Source organism: Macaca nemestrina, chromosome 1, assembly GCF_043159975.1.
Source record: "Macaca nemestrina isolate mMacNem1 chromosome 1, mMacNem.hap1, whole genome shotgun sequence".
NCBI classification, from domain to species: Eukaryota; Metazoa; Chordata; class Mammalia; order Primates; family Cercopithecidae; genus Macaca; species Macaca nemestrina.
The window spans coordinates 119452485-119466229 of NC_092125.1; the positions used below are offsets into that span (position 1 = coordinate 119452485).

Sequence of the window (13745 nt, forward strand, 5' to 3'; positions counted from 1 at the left end):
TGGTGTGCACCTGTAGTCCCAGCTACTTGGGAGGCTGACGCAGAAGAATTGCTTGAACCCGGGAGACAGAGGTTGCAGTGAGCCGAGATGGCGCCACTGCACTCCAGCCTGGGTGACAGAGCAAGACACTGTCTCAAAATAAATAAATAAATAAATAATAATAAAAAGAAGCCTAATTTAGTCTTAAAAGTAAGAAGATTATCTAAAGGTGCATGCACATTTATAGTCCCCACAAAATTATGTGAACTACTACGTCTTCTCTTCAGGCAGGGGCAAGACGATGTAATAATTTATCATCTGTCTTAATGTTTAGGTCCTTCCTACCTTGTTTCTCTGAAACACAAAAGTAAAAAAACCTCTAGGTTGGTTCTTTGATGTGTTCACATTTCATAACTTAGAGAACAGGATTGTTGGTACAATAGGCCTTCAGCAGTCCTCCAGTTGCAATACTTACCCAGTGGAGCACATCTCCTCACTAGGGGGCTTTTTCAAATGCTTCCCTAGTTTCTGATAAATACAAGCCAAGGGCAGCATGCCTCCTAACTTCTCCCGGTCGATAATCATCACCACAGTGAGCCCTCTTACAGAGGGGAATGTGGCATCTTTCTCAGTGTGTTGGGGAAAGGATTTGAGGACCAGTGGATACTCACCATTTTGGTAGTTTTGGTTGGTGAAGGAGGACCTTAAAAAAAAAATAAGCCAAAGTTTAAAACCAGAGGATGCATTCCCAGATCACAAATACTGCTGATGTTTATGATAAAACTAGCTTCAACTTTTAGTAGGCTAGTAAATTCTGTGTCTAACCTCCTATGTAGCAGGTATTATACATATATTATCTCATTTCATTTTTATAACAATCTGAAGGCACAAATGTTATGACCATCTTATAGAGAAGGTAAACTAAGATTCTTTCCTATACCAAAGAACCAGTAAGTGGCAAGGCAGGAGACTGACATCAAACCTGTATGACATGGAACTTTGGTGTCTTTGTTACACTTGTTGAAGCCCTGGCTTACTCTCAAGCACTCACATAGAGATTTCTACCTTACTCGGAGCACATTCCACCATCACTCAGAGAAGAAACCCATATGAATCAAAGAAATGAGAATAAGAAAAAACTCCCAAAGAAGCTGAAGTGCTCATTTGCCTCAATAGTGAAAAGTAAAATCCAGAGAGATAAAAGAGTAAGTGGTTAAGTTTTATTCTTTAAGATACTAGTCACTTATAAGTATGGATTTAAGAAAGCCTATTAAAATTAAACTTTGTGATTATTCCTTGGAACTGGATTTGTAAATGTCTGGGAGCAGTTCATGTCAGCTGATGACCTTGAAAAATAAAAATTCTATTTCTCTCACATAAGCACTGTGCAGTTTAATTAACATCTACAGACAGATACTAGAGCTTAAGATAAAAGCTTTATGAGCACAAGCTATCATGATTGCCTCTGCAGAACAGATTAGCACACCATCCAACATTTTACTTATCCACAGAGATGCTAGCTCTTTCAAAACATCTTTGGTGCATTACAGAGGTCCAGATGACGTACCATTGGTTGAAAGAGTCAATTTCTATTACTGTCATCATCAGAGAAATGAAATTAAGAGGATGTATTTCATTTGAAGTATCACAATGCTGTGACTCTCTCTAATCATTAAAGCCAAGAATCAGATTTTCAAAAGAATACAGAGGGAAATAAATCCATAATGGACATGAACGAAACCACTAATAACTTTTTAAAAACTGCTGAAAAAGATACTGCTTATGGAAACAATCAGACAGAACCTTAAGGAAAATGTGCACTAATTACTAGTTAAGTCTGCTGGGAAAACATATTCTAAACTGTAAGGAAGGACAATCAATGGATATAAATGCTTGAACACTGAAACTTTTTCTATGTGGTGCTTTTACTTACCTCCTCTTAAGATAAGCAATGGTACATCGGCACCTACTGGAAACTGCTTTAGCACCTCTACCACTTGGAGATGTGTTAAATTCTGTACATTTTGATGGTAAATTTCCTTAATTATATCTCCTTTCTGAAGGCCTTGACACCACTGACTATCCAGTATCATTTTCACCTTCTGTCCAGTAGGGCTGTCGGCAATTGCAAACCCAAACCCTTTAGGGCCCTTAATCAAAGGGATAGTCACTAGTTCAGGCTGGGAGCTGCCTGACGATGCCATGGATACTCTCTGCTCACTTGTATCTGATGGTCCATTGAGACCATCACCAGTCAAAGTGTGTCCCGATTTTCCATTCTGCTCCAGAACCATTGTTCCTGGCTTAAAATCCTGAGGATTCATGCAAGTCTCTCCCTTGGTTAATGACTGTCCATTGATGACAGGGGTAGCAGCAACAATATCCACGACAGGATCTTCACTGTCATCAGGAAGTGGATAACCACGACATAAAGTGAGGTTTACATACTGATTGACAGGTACCAATTGAAACATCTGGACAACATCTGCATGAGTATGACCGAGGACGCAGTTGCCATTGATGTCTACAATAACATCACCTGGTAAAACATAATCATATTAAAAATATTAAAATCAACAAACAAGTTAAATTTTTGCTAGAGGGGCAAAAATAACTACAATTTAGTAACAAAATTTGAATTTTGGAAACCTCTATTAATTGCTGAAAAGACAGATTTCTAACACAGACATTCTCCCTTTTCTAACTCCTCTCTAAAAAGTATGTATGTCTAAAATCCTACTTATTTCAGTAGCAAAGAATTTTCACTTCAAGCTCAAGTGAATCACTAAAAAAACCCTGATAATTTATATTATCATTATTAGTATACCCTCTGAGTCGTATCTAAGTAGCCACGCAAAGCTATGCACATTGTAGCAGGTATTTAGTACAGGAGCAAATAACTCCACTGACTACTTGTACAAACTGTATTATATTTTTTGAATACATTAATTTTTTTATATATGTGTATGTATGTTTGTATGTATGTATATATACATACACTGACAAAGATGCTATCCTTAACCAAACTCTAGACAGGCTCCTCTGAGCTCTTTTTTCAGCAGGCCTCATCCTTGGCAAGTCCTCCAGAGCCCAGCTTTAGCAAGAATTCTGCTAAGTTGGTTTAGCCAGAATCACCCAGTCTTGATACATGGTCTAAGTCCTCACTCCCCACCATTCTCCAGGTGATTATCTGATCGCCTCAGCCTGCATTCAGCAAGAATCCTGTCACATCCCTATAATAGCCAGAAATCCTCCTTCACCGCGATACATACATATATATATATAATGTTTTAATTTTACTTTAAGTTCCAGGATACAAGTGCAGAATATGTAGATTTGTTACATAGGAATACGTGTGCCATGGTGGTTTGCTGCACCTATCAACCCGTCATCTAGGTTTTAAGCCCCACATACATTAGCTATTTGTCTTAATGCTCTCCCTCTCCTTGTCCCCCAACCCCCAGCTGGCCCTGGTGTTTGTTGTTTGTTGTTTGTTGTTCACCTCCCTGTGTCCACGTGTTCTCATTGTTCAACTCCCAGTATGAGAACATGAAGTGTTTGGTTTTCCGTTCCTGTGTTACTTTACTGAGGATGATGGCTTCCAGCTTCATCCATGTCCCTGCAAAGGACATGATCTCATTCCTTTTAATGGCTGCATAGTATTCCATGGTGTATACCACATTTTCCTTATCCAATCTATCATTGATGGGCATTTGGGTTGGTTCCTGTCTTTGCTATTGTAAATAGTGCTGCCAATAAACATACGTATGCATGTGTCTTTATAGTAGAATGACTTATATTCCTTTGGGTATGTACCCAGTAATGGGACAGCTGGGTCAAATGATATTTCTGGTTCTAGATCCTTAAGGAATCACTACACTGTCTTCCCCATTCATTGAACTAATTTACACTCCCACCAACAGTGTAAAAGTGTTCCTGTTTCTCCACAGCCTTGCCAGTATCTATTGTTTCTTGACTTTTTAATAATCACCATTCTGACTGGCATGAGATGATATCTCACTGTGGTTTCAATTTGCATTTCTTTAATAATCAGTGATGTTGAGCTTTTTTTCATATGTTCGTTAGCCGCATAAATGCCTTTTTTTGAGAAGAATCTGTTCATATCCTTTGTCCTCTTTTTGACGGGGGTCAAACAGTCTATCTTTAAATACCACCTTATTTCTTGAGTTTAAGAAGCCATTGGCTGGGCGTGGTAGCTCAGGCCAGGCGTGGTGGCTCACATCTGTAATCCCAGCATTTTGGGAGGTCAAGGCAGGTGGATCACCTGAGGTCAGGAATTTGAGACCAGTCTGGCTAACATGGTGAAACCCCATCTCTACTAAAATATTAAAAAATTAGGCCAGATGCGGTGGCTCACGCGTGTAATCCCTGCACTTTGGGAAGCCGAGGCAGGTGGATCACCTGAGGTCAGGAGTTCGAGACCAGCCTGGCCAACATGATGAAACCCTGTCTCTACTAAAAATACAAAAAATTAGCTGGGTGTGGTGGTGCATGCCTATAATCCCAGCTACTCAGAAGGCTGAGGCAGGAGAATAGCTTGAACTCGGGAGGCAGAGGTTGCAGTGAGCCAAGATCACGCCACTGCACTCCAGCCTGGGCAACAAGAGTAAAACTCCATCTCAAAAAAAAAAAAAAAAAATTAGCCAGGCGTGGTGGCGTGCACCTGTAATCCCAGCTACTTGGGAGGCTGAGGCAGGAGTATCACTTGAACCCAGGAGGCGGAGGTTGCAATGAGTCGAGATTCTGCCATCGCACTCCAGCCTGGGCGACAAGAGTGAGACTCGGTCTCAAAAAAAAAAAAACAAAAAAAAATTAAACAAAACAAAAGCCATTGATTACAATGTACTTTAAAAATTCATTCTACTTTGAGAAATATTGAACTGAAGATTAGAATGATGTTAATTTATGAATGTATTTTCTTATAGTATCCTTTTTTTGCAGCAATTTTGAATTTGATTTATAAATCAGATTTCAAAAGGTAAAACAAGCAACAAAAAATTCAACAGAAGCAAACAATGCATTATTGAAGACACTGAAAAGTCAGCTTAATAAATCCCTCTAAAAGTTGGTTTTGCTTTCCTAATTTACATTAGTATGAACATTTTGGTTGTAGAATCATTACCACTCGACGGTCATCAGTTGGGTATTTTTTAACACAGTCTTGACTTAAAATTTGACCCCTGTTGTCTCATCAATTTGCTTTTATTTGAATATGATTATTTAAAAGGTTATTGCCAAATAAAAGTGCTTTAATTTGTTCTGATGGGTTTTAAGAAACTCAATCTGGTATTAAAGCTCCCAGAATTTTCATGGAAATATTGTATTGTCATGCAAATTAGATAAGCATATTAGACAAATACGAAACTATATTTTGAAGTCCTGACAGCATACACAATAGCTAACACGTGTTTCATGGACAAAATGTTGAAAAGGTCAAAACTGAAGACAAAAGAACCTTACTATTAATTTTAATCTCTAAAGTTTGTTAACTTTATAAAGTAATAAAGTAGAATAAAAATAATTTCCTTTACAAGTGTAACTTTTGATTATTTTAAGTTTTCTTGTTTTAAGTTTTTGTTACCGCAGTGGGAAAGCATAATATGAGAGATTAAAAAATACTATGACAATTCAACCATCGAATGTTGGTCCATATTTTCATGGTATGTGAAATAAGAGAGGATTAGAAAAGTCTAGCAAACACTGAAAAAAGCAACCTCAGTATAATACTAAAATCTTTCTGGAAAACAATGCTTAAACTTCCCCCTGCAATCAGAAATTAGTCTTCAACTTTCTCCAAGTGCCTGAGCCACAAACACTGCCAGCCATATTAAAATATCCAGCAATTACCAAGTAAAGGCTTTAGGAAACTACAGAAAAGACAAGTTTACACAACTTTGTAAAAATGGTAATATTTATGTCTATAATTCTTAACATAGGAGTTCAATTTAATAACCAGTAAGATTAAGGAAGAAAACAAACTTGGGAAAAACTGCAAGATTGAACAATTTGATACCATGATAAACACCACAAATGACCTTTTTTCAAATTAGATTATAGGTAAATGCTAACTCCAAAAGTATCCTTTATAATTCAAGAAAATCAAACAAATAGTTTTCTGAGATGATTAATAAATCTTTAGTTTTATACAGTAAAAGGATTATCTCAAAATTACATAAAATATTTCAAAATATTAATGAACTTAATGTTTTCTCCAACAGTTTTCACCTGTTTGTAAAATGGCCCACCATCAAAGATAATAGGCATTTAGTTTAGAGGATAGATGGTGACAGAGGGCAGAGCAAGGTGGTGGGATAGAAGCCTACACTACTCATCCCCCTGCCCCCACAGAAACACCAAATTTTAACAACTAACTACATACTAAAAGTACTGTTACAAGAGACAAAAAGCAGGTGAGCAATCACAGTGTCTGGTTTGGACTTCGTATCACTGAAAGAGACACTGAAGAGGATAGGAAAGGCAGTCTGGAGTTGCCAGTGCTACCCCTCCCCCATCCTCCCTGCAGTGGCGGAGAGAATCTGTATGCTTGGGAGAGGGTGAGCACAGCGATTGTGAAGATTGGCATTGAACTCAGTGCTGCCCTGTCACAGTGGAAAGCAGAACCAGGCTGTAATCAGGTGATATATGCCAACAAAGGGAACATTTGGGCCCGCCCTAGTCAGAGAGGAATTGCCCATCCCAGTGGTTGGAGACTGAGTTCCGGCAAGCCTCTCCACTGGGGGCTGTAGTGCTCTGGGGCCCTGAGTGAAGAGGGGCAGTCTAGGCCACAAGGACTGCAATTCCTAGGCAAGTCCTAGTGCTGAGCTGGGATCAGAGACACCTGACTGCAGCCTATGAGACACCAGCCAGGGCAGCTAAGGGAGTGCTTATGCCACCTCTCCCTTACCTCCTGGCAGCGGCCACCTGGTATGGAGAAATCTACGTGCTTGGGAAAGGGAGAGTACAGTGGCTAAGGTACTCTTCATTGAACTCAGTGCTGCCCTGTCACAGCAGAGACCTGGCAGATTTCATCACCTGCCTACTCAAGAGCCCCTGGGCCCTGAATAACCAATAACAATACCCAGGTAATAAATACACCACAGACACTGGGCTCTGAGACATGCTGGCTTTAGGCGTGACCCAGCACATTCCCTGCTGTGGTAACTATGGTGAAACACTGCTGCTTGAGAAAAGTAGGGGGAAAGGTAAAGGTGACTCTGTCTTGCAGCTTAGGTACCAGCTCAACCACAGTAGGGTAGATCACCAAGCAGGCTCTTGAGGTCCCTGAGTCCAGGCCTAGGCTCTGGCTTAGCACTTCTGGACCTGGCCTGGAATAGAGAAAAGCCCACTGCCCTGAAGGGTGAGTCCCAGGCCTGACAGCACTCATCACAAACTGACTGAAGAGTGGTTGTGCTTTAGGTGAACATTAGCAGTGGCCTGGCAACACCTCCACACCCCCACATAGGCCAGTGTTGGGGGCCACAGGGAGAGGTTCCTCTGTCTGTGGAAAGTGAAGAATGGGAAGAATTCTGTCTTGTGGTTTGAATGCCAGCTTACCCACAGTAGAATAGAATACCAGGTAAATTTCTAAGGTTTTTGACTTCAGTCCCTGGCTCCCAGACAGTATCCCTGAATCCACCCGGGGCTTGGGGGAGCTCACCATCCTGAAGAGAGGGACACGAACCTAGCTCACTTTGCCACCAGCTGATCATAGGGCCCCAGGGCCTTCAGTGAATTTAGGTGGCAGCCAGGTAGTGGTTACAGCTAGCTGTGGGCAAGATCCAGTGCTGTGCTGGTTTCATGTCTCACTCAGCATAGTCCCAGTGGTGGTGGCCACAGGGATGTTTATGTCCCCCAACCCCCAGTTCCAGGAGGCTCAGCACAGAGAGAAGGAGAGAGACAGAGAGTGAGAGAGTGAGAGAGAGAGAGAGAGAGAGAGAGAGAAAGATAGAGAGACTTTATTTGTTTGGAAGAATGTAAGGGAAAAGAACAAGAGTCTCTGCCTATTAATCCAGATAATTCTTCTGGATCGTATCCAAGAATACCAAGGTGGTCCTTATATGAGTCTGCAGGAACCACAGTGTTATTGGGTTTAGGACCCAAGTTCCTTTGAATACCTGGAAAGCCTTCCCAACAAGGATGGGCACAAACAAACCCAGCCTGCAAAGACTACAATAAATGGCTAACTCTTCAATGCCCAGACACCAACAAACATCTACAAGCATCAAGACCATCCAGGAAAACATGACCTCACCAAATGACCCAAATAAGGCACTAGGGACCAATCCTTGAGACACAGAGATACCTGACCTTTCAGATAGAAAATTAAAAATAGTTGTTTTGAGAAAACAACAACAACAACAACAAAAATCAAGATAACAGAAGAAATTCAGAATCCTGTCACATAAATTTAACAGAGACTGAAATAATTAAAACAAATCAAACAGAAATCTAGAGTTGAAAAATACAACTGACATGCTAAACAATGCATCAGAGTCTCTTAACAGTAGAATCGATCAAGCAGAAGAATTAGTGAGCTTGAAGACAGCCTATTTGAAAATATACAGTCAAAGGAGACAAGAAAAAGAATAAAAAACAATAAAGCACACCTACAGTATCTAGAAAATAGCTTCAAAAGGGCAATTCTAAGAGTTATCGGCCCAAAAGAGGAGGTACAGAAAAAATGGGGTAAAAAGTTTATTCAAAAGGATAATATCAGAGGACTTCCCAAACCTAGAGAAAGATACCAAGCCCATGAAGGTTACAGAGCACCAAGCAGATAGAGCACCAACCGAAAGAGGACTACCTCAAGGCATTTAAAAATCAAACTCCCAAAGGTCAAAGATAAAGAAAGGATCCTAAGAGCAGTAAGAGAAAAGAAACAAATAACATACAAAGGAGTTCCAATATGTCTAAGAGCAGACTTTTCAGTGGAAACCTTACAGGGCAGGAGAGAGTGGCATGACATATTTAAAATGCTTAAGGAAGAAACTTTTTACCCCTGTAATAGTGTATCTGGCGAAAATATCCTTTAAGCATGAAGGAGAAATAAAGACCTTCCAGACAACAAAAGCTAAGGGATTTCATGAACGCTAGATCTGCCCTATAAGAAATGCTAAAGGGGGTTCTTCAATATGAAAGAAAAGGACATTAATGAGCAATAAGAAATCATCTGAAGGTACAAAACTCACTGCTAATAGCACACAGAAAAACACAGAATATTAAACTGTAATTGTGGTGTGCAAAATACTCTTAAGTAGAAAGACTAAACAATAAACCAATCAAAATAATAACTAGAACAAATTTTCAAGACAAAGACAGTACAATAAGACATAAAGAGAAACAACAAAAAATTAAAAAGGAAGGGATGAAGTTAAATTGTAGAGTTTTTATTCATTTTCTTTTTGCTTGTTTGCTTCTTTGTTTATACAATCAGTGTTAATTTGTTATCAGTTTGTAATTATGAGTTATAATATAGTATTTTCAATCCTCCTGGTAACCTCAAATAAAAAAAAACACACAATGGATACACCAAAAATAAAAAGCAAGAAATTAAATCATACCACAGATAAAATCACCTTCACTAAAAGGGAGACAGGAAGGAAGGAAAGAAGGAAGAGAAGATCACAAAACAATCAGAAAACAAATAACAAAATAGCAGGAATAAGTCCTTATTGATCATTATTAATAACATTGAATCCATATGGACTAAACTCTCCAATCAAAAGACACAGAGAGGATGAGTGAATAAAAAATGCAAGACCTGATGATCTATTGCCTAGAAGAAACACGGCACCTGTAAAGGTACACATAGACTCCAAATAAAGTACTAGAAAAAGACATTCCATGCCAGTGAAAACCAAAAACAGTAGGAGTAGCTACATTTATATCAGACAAAATAGATTACAAGACAAAAACTGCAAGAAGCGACAAAAAGGTCATTATATAATAATAAAGGGGTAAATTCAGCAAGAGGATATAACAAATGTAAATATATATGCATCCAACACTGGAGTACCCAGATACATAAAAGCAAGTGTTATTTGCTTTACTAGAGCTAAAGAGAGAGGTATTTTATTATATATTACAATTATATATTATATATATTTATTACATAATATATGATATATATTATTAGAACTAAAGAGAGAGAAATATACCTCAACACAATAATAGCAGGAGACTTCAACATTCCACTTTCAGCATTAGGTCTTCCAGACAGAAAAATCAACAAGGAAACATCAGACCTAATCTGCACTATAGACCAAATGGACCTAATAGATATTTATAGACTATTTCATCCAATGGCTGCAGAATATATATTCTCCTCAGCACAGCATCATTCTCAAGGATAGACCATATGTTAGGTTACAGAAGAAGTCTTAAAACATTCCAAAAAATTAAAATTATATCAAGTATCTTCTCTGACCGCTATGGAATAAAATCAGAAATTAATAACAAGGGGAATTTTGGAAACTATACAAACACATGGAAATTAAACAACAGGTTCCTGAATGACCAGTGAGTCAATAAAGGAATTAAGAAGGAAATTGGAAAAATTTCTTGAAACAAATAATAATAGAAACAAAACACACCAAAACCTATGGGATACAGCAAAAGCAGTACTAAGATGGAAATTTATAGCTATAAGTGCCTATAGATATAAAAAAAGAAAAACTTCAAATAAATAACCTAATGATGCATCTTAAAGAACTAGGAAAGAGCAAATTAAACTCTAGATTAATAGAAGAAAAGCAGAAAGAGTAGAAATAAATGAATTTGAAATGAAGAAAACAACACAAAAGATCAATGAAACAAAAAGTTGGTTTTCTGAAAAGATACAATTAACAAACCTTAGACTAACAGAAAAAAAGAGAGAAGATCCAAATAAATAAAATCAGAGATGAAACAGCAGACATTACAACTGATACTGCAGAAATTCAAAGGATTGTTAGAGACTATTATGAGCAACGATATGCCAACAAGTTGGAAAACCTAGAAGAAATGGATAAAATCCTAGACACACACAACTTACCCAGATCAAACCACAAAGAAATCTAAAACCTGAACAGACCAATGACAAGTGACAAGATTGAAGCCATAATAAAAAGTCTCCCAGTAAAGAAAAGCCCAGGATCTGATGGCTTTACTGCTGAATTCTACCAAGCATTTAAAGAAGCAGTAATACAATTCCTACTCAAACTATTCTGAAAAACAAAGGGAAGAATATTTCCAAACTCATTCTATGATGCCAGTATTACCCTGATATCCAAACCAAAGACATATCAAAAAAAGAAAACTACAGGCCAGTATTTCTGATAAACACTGATGTAAAACTCCTCAACAAAATATTAGCAATCAAATTTGACAATACATTAAAAAGATCATTCATCATGACCAAGTGGGATTTATCCCATGAATGCAAGGATGGTACAACATATGCAAATAATTAGTGTGATACGTGGTATCAACAGAATGAAGAATAAAAACTATAATCATTTGAGGCGGGTCGATCACCTGAGGTCAAGAGTTCGAGACCAGCCTGGCTAACATGGTGAAACCCTATCTCTACTAAAAATACAAAATTAGCGGGCATGCTGGTGAGTGCCTGTAATCCCAGCTACTCAGGAGGCTGAGGCAGGAGAATCACTTGAACCCAGGAGTAGGGGTTACAGTGAGCCGAGATCACGCCACTGCACTACAGCCTCGGTGACAGAGACTCGGTCTAAAAAACAAAACAAAACAAAAACAACAACAAAAACTGTATTCATTTCAACTGATGCTGAAAAAAATTTCATAAAATTCAACACCCCTTTATGATAAAACTCTAAAAAAACTGGGTATATAAGAAACATACCTCAATATAATAAAAGCCATATATACAACAGAGCCACAGCTAGTATCATACTGAATGGGGGAAAAACTGAAAGCACTTCCTCTGAGATCTGGAAAATGAAGATGCCCACTTTCACCACTGTTACTCAACACAGGACTGGAAGTTCTAGCTAAAGCAATCAGCAAGAGAAAGAAATAACAGGCATACAAATTGGAAAGGGAGAAGTCAAATTATCCTTGTTTTTAGATGATGGGATCTTATATTTGGAAAAACATAACAACTCCACACATAAAAAAAACTATTAGAACTGATAAACAAATTCAGTAAAGTTGCAGGATACAAAATCGACATACAAAAATCAGTAGCATTTCTATATGCCAGTGAACAATCTGAGAAAGAAATTAAAAAAGTAATCCTATTCACAACAGCCACAAATAAGATTAAATACCTAGGAATTAACTAAAGAAGCAAAATATCTCTACATCGAAAATTATAAAATACTGATGCAAGAAACTGAAGAGGACATAAAAAATGAAAAGATATTTCATGTTCATAGTTGGAAGAATCAATATTCTTCTCAATACTACCCAAAGCAATCTAGAGATTCAATGCAATCTCTATCAAATCTCTATCAAAATACCAATGACATTCTTCACAGAAATAGAAAGAACAATCCTGAAATTTATATGGAATCACAAAAGATCCAGAATAGCCAAAGCTAGCCTGAGGAAAAAGTACACACAACTGGAGGAATCACATTACCTGACTTTAAATTATACTACAGAGCTATAGTAACTAAAGGAAGATGGTATTGGCATAAAAACAGACACATAGACCAATGAAACAGAATAGAGAAATCCATACACCTACAATGAACTCATTTTCAAGAAAGGTGCCAAGAACATATATTGGAGAAAACACAGTCTCTTCAATGGTTCTAGGAAAACTGGATATCCACATATAGAAGAATGAAACTTGACTTCTATCTCTCGCTGACTTCTATCTCTGCTGTATACAAAAATCAAAACAAGGTGAATTAAAGACTTAAATCTAAGACTTCAAACTATAAAACTAGAAAAAGAAAACACGAGGGAAACTCTCCAGGACATTGGTCTGGGCAAAAATTTCTTCAGTGATACTCCACAAGCCCAGGCAACTAAAGCAAAAATGGACAAACGGGATCACATCAAGTTAAAAAGCTTCGGCATAGCAAAGGAAACAGTCAGTCAAGTGAAGAGACAACCCACAGAATGGGAGAAAATCTTTGCAAACTATCCATCTCACAAGAGATTAATAACTAGAATATATAAGGAGCTCAAACAACTCTATAGGAAAAATCTAATCTGACAAAAAATGGGCAAAACATTGGAACAGACATTTCTCATGAAGAAGACATAGAAGACAAAGAAACAGGTATATGAATAGGTGCTCAGGTCATTGATCATCAGAGAAATACAAATCAAAAGTACAATGAGATATCATCTTGCCCTAGTTAAAAATGACTTTTATCCAAAAAGACAGGCAATAACAAATGCTGGAGAGGGTGTGGTGAAAAGGGAACCCTCAAACACTGTTGTTGGGAATGTATATTTGTACAACCACTATGGAAAACAATTTGGAGGATTCTCAAAACACTAAAAATAGAGATACCATACAATCTAGCAATCCCACTGCTTAGTATATACCCACAAGAAAGGAAATCAGTATATTGAAGAGATATCTGCACTCCCATGATTGTTACAGCACTTTTCACAATAGCGAAGATTTAGAAGCCACCTAAATGTCCATCAATAGATAATTAGATAAAGAAAATATGGTACATATACACAATGGAGTACTATTCAGCCATAAAAAGAATGAGATCTTGTCATTTGCAATGACACAGATGGAAATGAAGATCATTATGTTAAGT

General features: G+C 37.8%; 1 protein-coding gene across 3 annotated transcripts in view; it reads right to left on the bottom strand.

The window, feature by feature from the left end:
- LOC105479169 (membrane associated guanylate kinase, WW and PDZ domain containing 3) overlaps positions 1-13745 on the bottom strand; it is a 298113-nt gene that overhangs the window by 40152 nt on the left and 244216 nt on the right. For all 3 annotated transcript variants that reach the window (XM_011737023.3, XM_071090681.1, XM_011737024.3), the window contains exons 10-11: positions 1913-2518; positions 651-682 (exon numbers count right to left, since the gene is read on the bottom strand). In XM_011737023.3, the coding sequence (XP_011735325.2) occupies positions 651-682; positions 1913-2518 (638 nt within the window). The remainder of the gene's footprint in view (positions 1-650; positions 683-1912; positions 2519-13745) is intronic.